The sequence below is a fragment of the Psammomys obesus genome, unplaced genomic scaffold (genome assembly GCF_907164565.1).
Source record: "Psammomys obesus unplaced genomic scaffold, mPsaObe1.curated_primary_1811, whole genome shotgun sequence".
In the NCBI taxonomy this organism is placed as follows: domain Eukaryota; kingdom Metazoa; phylum Chordata; class Mammalia; order Rodentia; family Muridae; genus Psammomys; species Psammomys obesus.
In genome coordinates, this window is record NW_026596046.1 from 24,632,603 (window position 1) to 24,649,993 (window position 17,391).

At 40.8% G+C, this 17,391-nt stretch overlaps 1 protein-coding gene across 1 annotated transcript in view; it reads right to left on the reverse strand.

Annotated features, from left to right (window-relative positions):
• Positions 1-12,460: 12,460 nt before the first annotated feature.
• Tmem135 (transmembrane protein 135) overlaps positions 12,461-17,391 on the reverse strand; it is a 203,426-nt gene continuing 198,495 nt past the window's right edge. The window contains exon 15 of the mRNA XM_055623232.1: positions 12,461-14,428. Within this exon, the coding sequence (XP_055479207.1) occupies positions 14,296-14,428 (133 nt within the window). The 3' untranslated portion in view covers positions 12,461-14,295. The remainder of the gene's footprint in view (positions 14,429-17,391) is intronic.

Below are 17,391 nucleotides of genomic sequence, written 5' to 3' on the forward strand. Positions count from 1 at the left end.
AAATGCAAAAGACATTGGAATCAGGATAAGACAGGGAATATACAGGAGCCTACCACAGAGGGCCTCTGAAAGACTACTGAACAAGGTATCAAGGCAGAGGCTGAGACTCAGCTAAACTTTAGGCAGAATGCATGGAATTTTATGAAAGAAGGGGGAGATAGAAAGACCTGGAGGGGACAGAAACTCCAAAATGAAACCAACAGAACCAAAATAAAAAATAAAAAAACTGGGCCCTGGGATCCCTGCAGAGACTGATACCCCAAACAAGGACCATGCATGGAAAGGACCTAGAGATCCTCTGCTCAGATATAGCCCAAAGACTCAATATCCAAGTGGTTTCCCTAGTAAGGGGAGCAGGTGTTATCTTTGGCATGAACTCAGTGCAGGCTCTCTGATCACCTCCCTCTGGGGGTGGGGGTGGAGGTGCAGCCTTGCCAGGTTACAAAGGAAGACATGCAGCCAGTCCTGATGAGACCTGATAGACTAGGGTCAGAGAGAAGAGGAGGAGGTCTTCCTCTATCAGTGAACTAGAGAAGGGGCATGGGGGAGAAAGGAGAGGAAGGATGGGATTGGGTGGAGAGGAGGGAGGGGACTACAGGGAGGATACAAATTGAATAGATTGTAACAAATAAGAATAATTAAAATTAAAAATACATATAGATGTCCATTCACATAGCCAGCTTAATTGAAAAGAATTAAATTGCCAAGAGCAAATCACTGGAAAGAACAACTCAGTGGTTAAAAGCACTTGCTACACAATTGTTAGGATGAGAGTCTGGGTCCCTGCACCCACAGAATATGCCAGGTATTCTGGCTCCATCTTTAATCTTAGCTCCGATTAGAGACAAGAGGATCTCAGAGGCTTACTGAAATATTAGCCCCAGGTTCGGGGAGAGACTGGACCTCACAAGAATGGGTGGAGAATAAAGGACATCTGATGTTCTCTTCTGGCCTCCGTACATTTACCCAATATACACAACCCCTCACACACAGGTGAGCAAATCAATAACTCCTAAAAATAAAAGCACAAATGACAGAAGACAGCATAGAGGATATGCCTATGAAGGCAGCTGGAATGGAGAGACTGACTTCAACTGAACACAAGTATTATTTGGCTGTTAGAGTATGACAATAAAGTGACTGCAAAATCCAGAATTTCTGGTGTTGTCTAAATAGTCTCAATGTGTTTTAATGTGTAGGCTTATTGCATAATTATTTCTATATGCCTTCTTGGGCTGCTGTGCTTAAAGTGGCATTATTAAATCATGATTAGCATTCTATGTTCAGAAGCAAAAGATGGAAAGAAAATTCCAAGGCACTATAAGGAAGGACATTAATGAGAAATGAAACAGGTGTGATATATATTGGGGTGGAATGTATCAGAAACATTTTAGATCAAAAGTTATGGAATTCTTGACTAATGGAACTAGAAATGATCCATGTTAGTTCTGTCAAAATGCTCAGAAATGTGGTCACTGGCATCAAGTCACTGGCTTAAGAACATCATCCAGAAAGTAAGCTCTTTCCACTCCTCTTCCCTGACATGTTCAATCTGGTGTTGGTACCTCTCACCTAATGCTGAGATTTCCACTACCGTCTAGAGACCATTAATTGCCACACATCTGGAACAGGAGAAAAAAAACTGTTAAAATGGGCTTTCCTAGAATTTTTTTTCCTTTAAAATATCCCAAATGTTCCATTACATCTTTCTAGCCTAAATGGGGCTACACAGTCACTCTGAGGAAAAGCTAATTAGGAAAGTTATGGACAAGATTAGAGAGTGTTTTAGAACAGTCTCCACCTACTCCCAGAGGCTGGGATTGGTGCTGCCCCTGCCATGAAAGGAGGGAGGGAGGGAGGAAGGGAGGAAGGGAGGGAGGGAGCAAGGGGAGGGAGGGAGGGGATGGAGGAGAGAAAGGGAGGGAGGAAGGGAGGGAGGGAGGAAGGGAGGGAGGGAGGAAGAAAGGAAGGAAGGAAGGAAGGAAGGAAGGAAGGAAGGAAGGAAGGAAGGAAGGAAGGAAGGAAGGAGTAAAACATCAGGTGAGAACTGGTAGTGACTGCAGTCCTGTTATTATAGGAATTTGGGGCTAAGAGATGGTTAATGACTTAGTTACACCTTCCATTTCCTACTTTCATTTATCTGCTACTACTGAGGCCCTGAGAGTCTTTCTGCCAGTGGGCAACAATGACTATCTTTAAAAGTCTGCCCACTCAGGTTTTTATGTAACTGTATTTCTGCCTGTAGTTTCACAGATTTTTATCCATATCACAAATTAAATTTCAAATGTAGGATATTTAAAACTACTCATATTTCCATACAGGGTCCTTGGTTGGAGAAACAGTCTCAGAAAAGACCCCTGTGCCCAGATATATTTGGTCCTTGTGGAGCTCCTGTCCTCTCCAGGTCGTACTATCTCCCCCTTCTTTCATATGATTCCCTATACTCTATGTAAGGTTTGGTTATGAGTCTCAGTATCTCTTTTGATATACTGCTAGGTACAGACTTTCAGAGGCCCTCAGTGGTAGGCTCCTGTCCTGTTACTTGTTTTCTCCTACATCCAATGTCCATCCCATTTGACTTTCTAAGTGAGGATTGATCATCTTACCCCAGGTCCTCTTTCTTGTTTATCTTCTTTAGGTGTACAGATTTCAGTATGTTTATCCTATCTTATAGGTCCAGTATCCACTTATAAATGAGTATATGCCATGTGTGTATTTCTGCTTCTGGGATACCTCACTCAGGATGATCTTTTCTAGATTCCACCATTTGCCTGCATATTTCATGATTTCCTTGTTTTTAATTGCTGAGTAGTATTCCATTGTGTAAAAGTACCACACTTTCTGTATCCTTTCCTACATTGATGGACATCTGGGTTGTTTCCAGCTTCTGGCTATTACAAATAAAGCTGCTACAAACATGGTTGAGCAAATGTCCTTGTTGTGTGCTTGAGCATCTTTCAGATATATGCCTAGGAGTGGTATAGCTGGATCTTGAGGAAGCGCTATTCCTAATTGTCTGAGAAAGCGCCAGATTGATTTCCAAAGTATTCTTGGAACTAGAATAGTGACAAAGACACCTGTACTGCATGTTTCAGATGGTATGAGATATTCAAAATTAAGAAAATTATACTTTTAAAAGAAACCACTTAATTCCAGAAATGTGTTTTCTTAACTTTGATGCCTTTATGATAGGTCTTTACTAGCACACACTCATTAATCTATAATGCAACCTTTACAGAGATAAATGTCTACATAAATGAAAAGATGTTAGGCGGTATATAAAATATGAATTATGGTTTTTGAACTCACTGATATATTTTAGTTCATTTGAGTAAAGTCAGAAAAGACTTGGAGGAAAAAAATATAGCAACATGAACAAATGGGCTTATGCTGTGGGCGGACCACCACCAGGACTGTTGGTAGAGGCTTTGTGAGACAGCCTGTGATGGTTTTATTTGCAGCTTCTCTCATAGAATACTGTATGGCATCTCAAAAATATCACATGCAAGCGGGATTAGAATATAAACTGTAATATACATTACCAAATATGCTGGCTTGAATTTGAAAGCAGAGTTCAAGGACAGTCTTCCGTATTATTGAAAATCAGCTGAAATTCAGGCAAATATCATATCTTTATGATTTATATATTTATATGATATTGAAAAGTAATGTCTACCTATAGAATATAAATGTTAACAAAATATACTTTTCATATATTTAAAAAAATAACAAAATTACTCATATAAAATGCCCTAAATACATTTACTTGCTTTCACCTTAATGAGGAAATAGCAGCTTTCCTTAAGCATCTAGGGATGACTCATTCATGCCACACACACACACACACACACACACACACTGAAGATACTGAAGCAGCAAGGTACCTTGATAGTCAACTCAGTTTGATCATTGTAAGTGATGAGTATTACATTTGCAATTACTGCTTGTGGACATGGGTCCTAATTTAATGATTCTATAAAAATGTCCCCTTTCCCATCACAGGCTGTCTAGTCAGCAGGCCTAGTCTGGTAGTGGGTATCATCTGCCTCAGATGTCACAGGAACACGAAACATTTATACTTTCACAGCATTCAACTCACCTCTAATGAGTGATGGAAATAGAAAATACCTGCTTTCCTCCTCCTTCCCTTTTTCTTTAATGAAGACAGGGTCTCACTTTGTAGTCCAGGCCGCCCTTAAATTCATGATTCTCTTGTCTACTCCTCTGGAGTGCTGGGATTACAGGCACCCACCCTATGTCCCTATCAACCCAACAACACAGCCGCAGGCTCCAACCGGACCAAGGAAGATAAGACTGAGCGTTGTTCCTAAGGACCTAAAATTCTCAGTAAGCCACAGATAACACATAACTAATGAGCAACTATTCATCTTCAATCTAAAATTAACAGGCAAAAAGTGCTCTTGTTTTTCCTTTAAGAACCTAATCTGCAAAAAAAAAAAAAAAAAAAAAAAAAAAACGTCAAGGTAAGAAGCAAAGCACATTTTGGGGAAGGGAAAGAACAGGAAAAAAGGAGTTAAGGCTTGAGTTGTGTGTTGAATAATGGGGCAGCGGAAGCACCATGACAAGTTATGCCAAGGCATACCCCCCCACTGAGGAATTACACACTATTGAACAGATCTGGCATAAAGGAGGTTTACTGTGGGAAAGAGTGAGGGGTGCTGGGGAAGGGATAGTGAGTGAGCCATGAGGGCAGAGAGAAAGAGGGCATGGAGGGAGAGAAAGGGTTCAACCATGACAGAGAGAGAGCTTGGGGACAGAGAGAGAATGGAAGAGATCAGAAAAGCCGTGGTGGCAGGTGGTTCCTTTTCTCCCTGCACATGCCTGATGCTTCTGGCAGTGGTGGCAGGTGATGACGTAAGACGTTGCCAGGGATACTTTGACTTCTATTACAATTTGTATCCCCTTGATCTCTTACTTGTCTTACTGCTCTAGCTAGAACTTCAAGTACTATATTCAAGAGATATGGTGAGAGTGGACAGCCTTGTCTTGTACCTGATTTTAGTAGGAACACTAAGTTTGTCTCCATTTAACATGATGTTGGTTATAGCTTACAGTATATTGTCTTTATTGTGTTTAGGTATGTGCCTTGCAACCCTGATCTCTCCAAGACTTTAAATATGAATGGGTGTTGGATTTTGTCAGAGGCTTTTTCGGCATCTAAGGAGATGATCGTGTGTTTTTTCTCCTTCAGTTTGTTTATATGGTGGATTACACTGACGGATTTCCATATACTGAACCACCCCTGCATGCCTGGGATGAAGCCTATTTGGTCATGATGAATGATATTTTTTATGTGTTCTTGTATTCAGTTTGCAAGTATTTTATTGAGCACTTTTGCAGCAATGTTCATAAGAGATTGGTCTGAAATTCTCTTTCTTTTTTGGGCCTTTGTATGGTTTAGTTATCAGGGTGACTGTGGCTTCAAAGAATGAGTTTGGCAATATTCTTTCTGTTTCTATTTTGTGCAATAGTTTGAGAAGTATTGGTACTAGTTCTTCTTTGAAAGTCTGATAGAATTCTGTGCTAAAACCACCTGGCCCAGAGCTCTTTTTCATAATAGCCAGAAACTGGAAACAACTTAGATGTCCCTCAATTGAAGAATGGATACAGAAATTGTGGTACTTTTATAAAACAAAATACTACTCAGCTGTTAAAAACAAAGAATCGTGAAATTTGTAGGCAAATGGAAGTCATTAGAAAAGTTAGGTAACCCGGGCCCAGAAAGACACACATGGCATGTACTCACTTTTAAGTGGATATTAGACATTTAGTACAGGATAACCATGCTACGATCCACAGACCCAAAGAAGATAAGTAACAAGGAGAGCCCAAGGGAAGATGCTGGAATGTCACTCAGAAGGGGAACTAGAATAGACAGCAGAGTGGATTTTGAGAAGGAACATGACAGGAGATAGAATGGGAAGGGAAGGAATGGTGGGGCTCAGATGTGGGGAGAATGGGGGTGGGAGGTGAGAGGGCTGGGAACAAGAAGAAAAACTGAGGGTGACATCCCTTGGTCAAGCTGGAGGCCTGTGACACGGTAGGCTCCTGGAAGGATATGGGGTGACTCTAGCTGAGACTCCTAAAGGAGAGTAGGGGTAGGGTTGGAACATGATGACTGAAGTGATCACCTCCTCGGCGGGCAGGACTAGTGAAAGGAGGGGAACAACAACCCACCAACAAAACCTTTCATCCAAAATTTATCCTGTCTACAAAAAGTTCAGGTATAAAGAGGGAACAAAGATTGAGGGAATGTCCAGCCGATAATTCGCCCAACCTGAGGCCTACCCCCCAGTAGAAAGCCAGCCCCTGACACTATTAATGATGCTCTGTTATGCTTACAGACAGGGGCCTAAGTTGTCATCTGGGAGGCTCTAGCCAGCAGTGGATCATGACAGATGCTAGGACTTGCAGCCAAACATGAGGCAGAGCTCAGGGAGTCCTGTAAAAGTGTTAGGAGAAAGATGGAAAGGCTGGAGGGGACAGAAACCTCACAAGAAGACCAACAAAGACAACTAATCCAGTCCTATGGGAGCTTACAGAGACTAAAACATCAACTAGTGAACATGCGTGGTCTGGACCGAGGGCCCCGCACATATGTGGTTGATAGGAGGCTTGGTCTTCATGTGGGGACAAGTGGAGGTGGAGGCCTGTTTCTAACATGGACTCTATTGCCTGCTTTTGGATCACTTCTCCCTGGCAGGGCTGCCTTGCCTGGCCTCAGTAGATGAGGATATGTTCAGCCCTGATGTGGCTGGATGTGATACAGGGGGAGGGGGCTCCCCTTTTCTGGAAGGGAAAGAGAAAAAGGGAAAGGCGGAGGGCTGGGAAGAGAGTAGGGAGGGGACACCCTTGGGACGTAAAGTAAACTGAAACAAAAGTATATATATATGTATAACATATTACATAATGTATTATATATTATATTAATATAATATATATGTTGCTAGGACCCTGAAGGTAGGCCAGCTGAATTGCCTGTACGTTATAACACTGTGTGCTTATACTCTCCTCCTTGCCCTATAATGAGCTTGCACATGTCACACGTAATGCCTCAATCTTCTTTGTACTAAGTCTTTCCCGTAGTTACCGAACAATCTGAAAAGAAAATTCCCTTAAGTGTTGGTGAATGATTAGGAAGGCCTCAGAAATTAAGGGGTTCATATTTCGGACAACACAGCTTCACAGGTGCACTACGAAGGGTGCCACAGTGGAACAGTGACTCTCGAAGCACAGGTAAAGACATGTTGAGTGCCCACAGTCTGCACACCAAGACTTGGGCAACCCCCCCCCCCAGTCCACCAGGCAGAAGGTTCTGTTCTATCTCGCACTTGGCCTGGTGCTCCCGCTAGAGTGTCTGTGTCTTACTGGGGAGTTAGGTCTTTAGGAAAAAAAGATAAAGTCCAGTACATTATCTCACTTAAGGCACACAGCTGCAGACTTACAGGAAAAGAACAAGAAAGCAAAAGAAGTAAAACATAATTCTGGCCACTTTTTTTGTAGCTACAAAACATTCCAGAGTCAAGCAATGTCAGGAGGTTGTCAAAAAGAGACTGTTCTGGACCAAAAGCCTGGGTACAGAGAAACATCTCATTTTATTTGTGTAGTTGCCTCTCATAGCATCCTACCCAAAAAGTACAATATCATTTAAAAAACAATCAGTGTGTCCAGAAATGTGTATTCCCAACTGGACCAGCTGAACATCAAAGGTCTCACTGCAGTCCTTGAGCCCAAGAAGGAAAGAGTAACATCAGCAAGCAGAGAAAAAGCAGAAGGGAGGCAGATGTCAGGGCTAATGATTCTAAGGCTCCACGGCAAAGCACCTGCATAGCACACAAAAACCCAGGCTTCAGTCCTCAGCACCTCACACACACACACACACACACACACAAAGCGTACTAAGTGGGGGAAGAAATGAAAGGAGTAGGATGGGGGGGGAGGGAGGAAGAGAGAGAGAGAGAAAGGAGGAAAAAGGGACATAGAAACAGAAGTGATAAGAGGCAAAAAGCAATGAAACAGAGACAGAAAGAACACATAAAAGGACCAGGAGAGAACTTGAGACCAGATCAGAATTCTTTCCTCCAGCTATGGCTTTCTGTCAGTGTTGAGGATCACCTTTCACATCCACAGCAGCTACATAGGAAATGTCCTCTGCCTTGCTAAAGTCCTAGTACTTTGCCATATCAAGGCCAAGATCCTGTCCACCCCTGCTTTCAGAAGTCACATGTAGGCATCAGCAGCATTTACTCCTTGCGCCTATACCTCTTTCTGTCTGTGGAGCAAACACAGTCACCACAGGCTCCAATGGGAAAGAGAAGCAAAGCCTTGTAAAGGTCACTTTAGTCCCTGACGCTTCTTCTGTTGTTAACTCCACAAGAAGACGTTTCAGAGGTGGCACCGAACAGTGACGGGCTATCACATGAAAGGCTGATGTTCAAGTAAATATAAGAATACCCTCCTATTCTCTACATTGTTGCTCATCACTTTTTTTTTTAAATTTTTCTTTTTCTTTTTAGTTACAATTTGTTAACTCTGTGTCCCAGCTGTATCCTGCTCCCTCATTCCCTCCCCCTCCCCAACTCCCTCCCTGCCCCTATCCAAGTCCACTGATTGGGGAGGGAGGACCTCCTCCCCTTTCATTTGACCCTGTTTTATCAGGTATCTTCAAGGCTGGCTGCAAAGTCCTCCTCTGTGGCCTAACAGGAATGCTCCTCCCCTGGGGGGTGGGGGGGAGGTCAAAGAGCCTGCCCTTGAGATCCTGTTAGAAATAGTCCTTGTTCCGCTTACTTTGGAAAACTACCTTGGTTACTGAGCTACCACGGGCCACATCCGAGCAGAAGTTCTAGGTTATATCCATAGATGGTCCTTGGTTGAGTGTCAGTCTCAGAAAAGACCCTGTGCCCGGATATATTTGGTACTTGTAGAGTTCCTATCCTTTCCATATCATACTAACTCCCCTTCTTTCATATGATTCCCTGCACTCTGCCGAGGGTTTGGTTATGAGTCTTAGTGTCTGCTTTGACACACTGCTAGGTAGAGTCTTTCAGATGCCTTTTGTGGTAGACTCCTATCATACATTCAATGCACATCCCATTTGTCTTTCTAAATGAGGATTGATCATCTTCACCCATGTCCACTTTCTTGATTATCTTCTTTAGGTGTGTAGATTTCATTATGTTTATCATATCTTGTAGGTCTATATAAGCGAGTATATACCAAGTTTGTCTTTCTCCTTCTGGGATACTTCACTCAGAATGATCTTTTCTAGATCCCACCATTTGCCTGCAAATTTCATGATTTCCTCCCTTTTGATTGCTGAGTAGTATTCCATTGTGTAAAAATACCACAATTTCTGTACCCATTCCTCTGTTGATGGACATCTGGGTTGTTTCCAAGTTCTGGCTATTACAAATAAAGCTGCTACAAACATGGTTGAGCAAATGTCCTTGTTGTGTACTTGAGCAAATTTTGGGTATATACCTAGGAGTGGTATAGCTGGGTCTTGAGGTAGCACTACTCCTAGTTGTCTGAGAAAGCGCCAGATTGACTTCCAGAGTGGTTGAACCAGTTTACATTCCCACCAGCAATGGAGGAGGGTTCCCTTTTCTCCACAACCTCTCCAGCATGTGCTATCACTTGAGTTTTTCATCTTGGCCATTCTGATGGGTGTAAGGTGAAATCTCAGGGTCGTTTTGATTTGCATTTCCCTAATGGCTAATGAGGTTGAGCAATTCTTTAAGTGTTTCTCTGCCATTCGATGTTCCTCTTTCGAGAATTCTCTGTTTAGCTCTGTTCCCCATTTTTTAAGTGGATTACTTGGTTTGTTGCTTTTCTGCTTCTTTAGTTCTTCATATATACTGGATATTAGCCCTCTGTCAGATAAAGGGTTGGTGAAGATTCTTTCCCAATCTGTAGGCAGTCGTTTTGTTTTGATGAATGTGTCTTTTGCTTTACAGAAGCTTTTCAGTTTCATGAGGTCCCATTTATTGATTGTTGCTCTTAGAGCCTGTGCTGTTGGTGTTCTGTTCAGGAAGTTGTCTCCTGTGCCAATGAGTTCTAGGCTGTTCCCCACTTTTTTTTCCAACTGATTTAGAGTATCTGGTTTTATGTTGAGGTCCTTGATCCACTTGGACTTTAGTTTTGTGCAGGGTGATAAATATGGATCTATTTTCATTTTTCTGCATGTAGACATCCAGTTGGACCAGCACCATTTATTGAATATACTGTCTTTTTTCCATTGAATGGATTTGGCTTCTTTGTCAAATACCGAGTATTCATAGGTGTGTGGGTTTATTTCTGGGTCTTCTATGCGGTTCCATTGATCCTCCTTTCTGTTTCTATGCCAATACCATGCAGTTTTTATTACTGTTGCCCTGTAGTACAGCTTGAGATCGGGGATGGAGTTGAAGTCCTAGCCAGAGCAATAAGACAACTAAAGGAGATCAAAGGGATACAAATCGGAAAGGAAGAGGTCAAAGTGTCACTATTTGCAGATGATATGATAGTATACATGAGCGACCCCAAAAATTCAACCAGAGAACTCCTTCAGCTGATAAACACCTTCAGCAAAGTGGCAAGATACAAAATCAACTCAAAAAAATCAGAAGCCCTCCTGTACACCAAAGACAAAAAGGCTGAGAAAGAAATTAGGGAAACAACACCCTTCACAATAGCCACTAATAACATAAAGTACCTTGATGTGACTCTAACCAAACAAGTGAAAGACCTGTTTGAGAAAAACTTCAAGTCTCTGAAGAAAGAAATCGAAGAAGATCTCAGAAGATGGAAAGATCTCCCGTGCTCATGGATTGGTAGGATTAACATTGTGAAAATGGCCATCCTGCCAAAAGCAATCTACAGATTCAATGCAATTCCCATCAAAATACCAACTCAATTCTTTACAGAACTTGAAAAAAAAGATTCTCAGCTTCATATGGAGAAACAAAAAAACCCAGAATCTCCAAAACGATCCTGTACAACAACAGATCATCTGGAGTTATCTCCATCCCCGATCTCATGCTCATCACTTTCAAAGCCTCACACTAACTGCTCATTTCTTATCCCCGTTTCTTATTTGTTCTCTTAGTTACTCATCTTTAGTTTTTGAAATTCTCCATGAAATGAAAACGAATGTCGTGGTAAGCAACAGATCTAAATGTTAGGGGGAACAAAACTTATAAAGAGAGTTAGGTTCCAATTCAGAAATGAAAACTTTACCCTTTTTGAAGCAAAGAAACAACTTCATACCTGCACAAACTCAGTGCTGTTTAGATAAATAAGAAGCTACAGGAAGAATTCACTGAATCCTGGAGCTAGTGGCTTTACTGTTCCAAAGGCAGCAAGAACAGCTGGGTTTCTGGATACCAGGAACAATTCTCTTCGGGCCACTAAACTACCACCAGCCAGGGAAGACCATGGCATAGACCAGTAGGCAATTCTTGTGAATTAAGGGTAGCAATGTCAGGACTCACACACTATCACAGGCTCTAGCCACTTGGGGATATTATAAATCCCAAGCAGAAACCTGCTTCTGGTACATGGTCAACTAAATGAAACGTTAGCCGGGACACAGTCTCCGGGGATCACATCTAAGTGTGAGAACAGCTGCATGACAGCACCCAGTCCAAGTTCTAACAGATAAGAAGGCCACATCCTAGTTAAAGGTGGGTTAGAGCTTCTGAGTGCACAGAAAAGGATGACACTGCGAGTTAACTACAGTAATCTAAACAAGGGGTAAAACGAAAAGAAGACAGCTGCTGAATGACATCTATGTTTAGAGATCACCTTCCAAAATACAGAACGAAAGAAAGCATTTCGAAGGAAAGAAAGAAATGGGAACAGGGATGGTTAGGAAATGAGGATCAGAATGGACTACATGCCAAAAAAGTGGTAAGAAACAAAGAGATCCAAGATAATTTCTCCATGTGCAATCTCAACTTCCCAGCCCAGTTCTAGAGTTTTACTAACATATGAAATGACCATTACATGGATGCTCCAAACGCACTGCTTTTCACTCTGCACAAAGACACTGGGAAGACGAAAAGAGTATCATTTATGATAATCCGTTCTGGTAGAAGCTGGCTGAGGACATCTGTTCAGAATCGAAATGAATTAAAAATCAAAATGGAAATAAAAACATGTTTTGGAATGGAGAGATCTATTTGCCTTTATTTACAATGACAGGGGGTTGTCCGTCAATACCTGATTAGAGGTAGAAAGGTATTCATCTTCACTGTCTTTAGAAACACTAAGTTTTCTTCCTGTTTGCTTGAACAAGTACACTGTTCTCATGAGTTCAAATAGTACTTCTCAATCTGTCTCTATAATAGGTGAGCTATCCTTCCAATGCATTCTGCTTATTGGCGGTGCTTCTTACTATATTTTACATGAAATAAAAACGTGAGTGTAATTTGTTAAAAATATATCTCGTAGGAATGCATCTTTTTGACCAGCAAGATTTTACTAAACATTTTTGCACATTTCAATAGGCTTAATCATTATCACAGTCTCTTAATGTCAATGATAATAATAGCTTATGGCTTAACATAGATTTTTTAACCTGACAGGAAAAAATGCAATAGACATAAAATTGGAGAGGAGAAAATGAAGTATGGGTGGCCAGGCATTCTCAGTGCTTTAATACCTCATTTTCAAAAGTAAACACAGCACTAATAATCAGTTCAATTCCAGTGAATAAACACCTAAAACTGCATTAATTAATAAGTGCTGAAGTCCAAAATCAAAAAGACCTTTCAGCAATATTACCAAATAGGTAAGCCCACTCTAGAAAACAAAATACAATGCAAAATTCTGACCAAACTACAGTGAGACTTTTATATAATGGCACTAGACTTTCTCTTTGTAGGAAATCAATTTACCATAGCAACCAAGTATAGGATTACACAGAAACAGAATTATACGAGGTTTGATGCAATTGAATATGGGAGATTAAGTATTTTTAATGTCTTGATTACAATTCCTGTCATAACACAAGTTCTACTGCATAACTTACAATGACCTGAAATCTTTTTAGCAACAAAATTATATATTTAGCCACAATTCCTATATGTTACATTAACTGCAGACATCATGGCCACCTTAGCCTTTTACAAACTTAGAAAAGTCCAACTTTCCCCAGAAAAACCAAGTGATCATATCTCAGTTAGCTGTCCAGGACTGCTTCCACAATCAGCACCAACTAGCCATTTGTCCCTTAACTCCAGAGTGAACTGGCTAACGAACAGGAAGCAGGGGAACAAGAATCCACTTAGTGAGACACAAACTCCCAGAAATTACTAAATTTTCACATTTTCAGTTGTAAAACATCCCATTTAGGTGAGACATTCGAGAGGGTACCACCTGTCAAAACTGGCCCCAAACTCTTTCATTCTATAGGATCTTAACCCTTCCAAAACACCAATGGCATTCAAACTGAGCTACAAAGAGTTTGGTCATTATATATGAAAATAAACGCAATATGCCTTAGGAAGTGTACAGATTGACTTTTAAGTGTCTGCTTGACAATATTCAAGTGTAACACTTCTGTGAACACTGAAACATATTCTTGACTGCGGCACATGTTGGTTTCCATGTGTTCCTAATGTGTTAATATCATTTAAGGTCACTAGGGTGCCAAACAGCCCATCTGTTCACAAAGAGAAACAGGACTACCAGCTGAACAAAAGCGCATGGATACCACGTGACACTGGCCCAAATGGTATAAAACCCATGTTTATATCCCTGAAATAAGAATGGCCACTTTCTCCACATTGCTTGAAACTAAAGCAGCAATGCCCATGGAGGTTTTTCCACATCCCCAACACCCATAGCTAAAGAAATCCATTCAAAAGCTTAAAAATCACAGATCGAATCCAAGTACCCGTGATCCTTTGTAAATCCTAAAGGGTAGAAATATTCTTACTTTGAACAAGAATTCTATTGGAATGAACTAAAGACATCTTTTTAAAGTAATTTTAAGTATACTCTTATTATATTTCTACATAAATTATTCAATATTCTTTGTGGACATAATTTAATCAACAATATATCATAATGTCAACACTACATGATCCAGAATGAGATTCTGGCTACAGAGGAAGCTTAATTATTAAGCAACACCTTTCTAAAAAGCTTCTGTATTTCTGATTGGTACGGAAAGAAAGAAAAAGCATCTCTTGTTGAAGTAACACTGAGGTTCAGCTTGGGCCCCTTCTGTGTTGAACATAACTCTTCAGGAGAAAATGGTGAGACACAGTCAATAAGTTATAGTCATCTTCAGGAAAAGTCTATGGGCAGCTCCGGTGTGACAATTGTGTATCGTGGGTCTAGTCTGGGGATGAAATTGTGAAACTCTCTAGATGCACCAGTACCAAACACATCCAGGGCTTTCCGGTTCATGAGCGCAAACCTGTGAAAGAGAACATAGTACAAAAGCCAGTACATCTGTGAAGTAAATTAATCACTTCCTCTTACTTACTTCTCATGAAATGAAAGACAGGTTGCAAGGCAAAACTCTGAAACTCAGAGGCAGTTTCTAACACTGCACAGGCACCTCAACGCTCAGGAGTCACTGTCACAGATTTAATTTAAAAAGGTAACCTCCAGGGCTGAAATACAGCCCTTAATAGTAATTTCAAACTCTTTACATCAGATGGTTTCAGATACAAAACTTGACTAATCAATACTTTTCTGATAAGCAAAATCATAGGATACAGTATAAATAATCAACCATTTTACATTTACCAGTGAGCCAAGGGTGCTAAGTGTAAATCCTCTAAATAACTAAGTCCTGAATGTCTCACAGTGAAAATACAATCCAAACGTGCAAATATTTAATGATTAAAAATCAAACAGTAGACAGGTTCCACAGTTTCTAATAAAAAAGAATAAACATACACCCTCATGAATGCTCAAAAGGACTCAGTAGGTAAAGGCTCTTGCTGCCAAGTCTCACAAGACTTCCATCCCTAAAACCCACATGGTGGCAAAAGAGAACTGACTGACTCCCACAAGTTGTTCTATAACTTCCATTGAGCACACATGGACACACACACTAATTAAAGAAATATACAGCCTCATGCTGACCATCATCCAAGCCCAGAGATAAAGCAATGTTAAGAACAGTTTTAGCTGATGCATAGGATAGACCTTTTAGGTCTCCCTTCTTTCTCACAATCACTTATTTCTAGAGAAGATAAAGGAATGAAATTAATTCTGAATCACTGGTCAAAGCTTATATACCAAAATCCAATAAATACGACCTTTAGTTCTTTACCAAAGTAAGGTCCTTTCCAAATTAATCAACTGGTGAAACTTGCATACAAAACATAAATTAAAAAAGATGAACCTACAATAATATGGAAGCCACACTGTGTCAGAGATAAGAGCAAGCCTTCTGAAGGCACACTGCTGATTCACAGCCCATCTCCTTCACTGACTCTGTGGCATGGCCAGCTTGCTAAGCTCTGTATGAGTCTCGGTTTCTCCATATTTCCATATGAGAATAACCATCTACCATTTCAAGAATTAAATGTGTACATACCTACCATGTGTATCTTAGAACTAATCTGGGACAGGCAGGGCACTATGTAATCATTTTGCTATGTGAGCTAGTAATAATGATGGCAATGACCAACTATATGGTCTATTTTGGAGAAGGTTCCATGCGGTGCTGAAAAGAAGGTATACTCTTTTGAGTTTGGGTGAAAAGTGCTGTAGACGTCTATTAGGTCCATTTGATTTAGGGTCTCTGTAAGTGTTTTTATTTCCCTATGTGGTTTCTGTCTAGTTGATCTGTGCCTTGGTGAGAGTGGGGTGTTGAAGTCTCCCAATATTAAGGTATTAGGATCAATGTGTGATTTAAGCTCTAATAATGTTTCATTTATGAATGTAGGTGCTCTTGTATTTGGGGCACAGATGTTCAAAACTGTGATGTCCTCTTGGTGGATTTTTCCTTTGATGAGAATATAGTGCCCTCCTTATCCTTTTTGATTAATTTTGGTTGAAAGTCTATTTTATTAGATATTAGGATGGCTACTCCAGCTTGTTTTCTGGATCCATTTGCTTGAAAAACATTTTTCCAGCCCTATACTCTGAGGTAGTGTTTGTCTTTGTTACCAAATATATCTGGGCACAGGAGTCTTTTATGAGACTGTTTCTCCAACCAAGGACCATGTATGGATGCAACCTAGAACCTCTGCTCAGATGTATCCCTTGGTATCTCAGTGGGTACCCTAATAAGGGTAACAGGGACTGTTTCTGACATGAACTCAATGGCGGGCTCTTTGACCTTCCCCCCACCCCAAGGGAGGAGCAGCCTTGTTAGGCCACAGAGGAGGACACTGCAGCCAGTCCTGATGAGACCTGATAAGCTAGGCTCAGATGGAAGGGGAGGAGGACCTCCCCTATCAGTGGACTTGGAAAGGGACAGGGAGGAGATGAGGGTAGGAGGGTAGGATTGAGAGGGAAAGAGGGAGCAGGATACAGCAGGGATACAAAGTTAACAAACTGTAACTAACATTAAAAAAATAAAAATTAAAAAAAATAATGATGGCAGTGGTGATAGCTGTGATTTAATGAGTGTCCACCTAGTACCGAGCACTACTACAAACCTGAACAACTAACAGTGTATGTGCTACAGTATGGCATAGGTTTTTCCTCAAACGCTGACCTTCTGACACAGTGGAAGCTTTATGAAATCAGACAAAGTAAGTCAGAGAGGACTTGATGCTCACAAAAGGACTAAGCTAGATTAAGGATTAATTATAGATGTATGGGTCCTGTAGCCACGGGTCAGGTCCCATATGAGAAGACTGCTACAAAGCACCGCTGTGATGTGTGCTTGGCCCTTTCCCATTCTGTTTTCCTGCTATACTGTGACACAGCCTGTGGATCGTTACCATGGCACCAGGGATGTGCTGCTTGTACCTTCAAATTACAAAGAAACATGGGTCAAATGAACCTTTTCCTATAGGCATTACCCAGTATAGGTAACCTCTCATAGCAACACAGAACAAACTACAGTATATAAATTATTATTTCATTAAAGAATAAAAAGAGCCTAAGATTGTGAGAGTAAAAACATGTCCCTCAGTAAAAGATACCAGAGTTTAAGTCCAAGTCTGTCAGCCTATTTTTTTCTATTAGGTCAAACTCTGTCCAAAAGAAATTAATTAAAATTAAGGGGAGGGGGAGAGGCTGGGAGGAGAAAAGGAAAAGCAGAGAAAGAATAATTAATGCAATATGAGGTCACAGAAAATAGGAATTTTCCAAAATTAAAATCAGTTGATCCTATAGAGATGAGTCATTTAAATGAATCTAAGGGGTGTGTGTGTGTGTGTGTGTGTGTGTGTGTGTGTGTGTGTGTGTGTG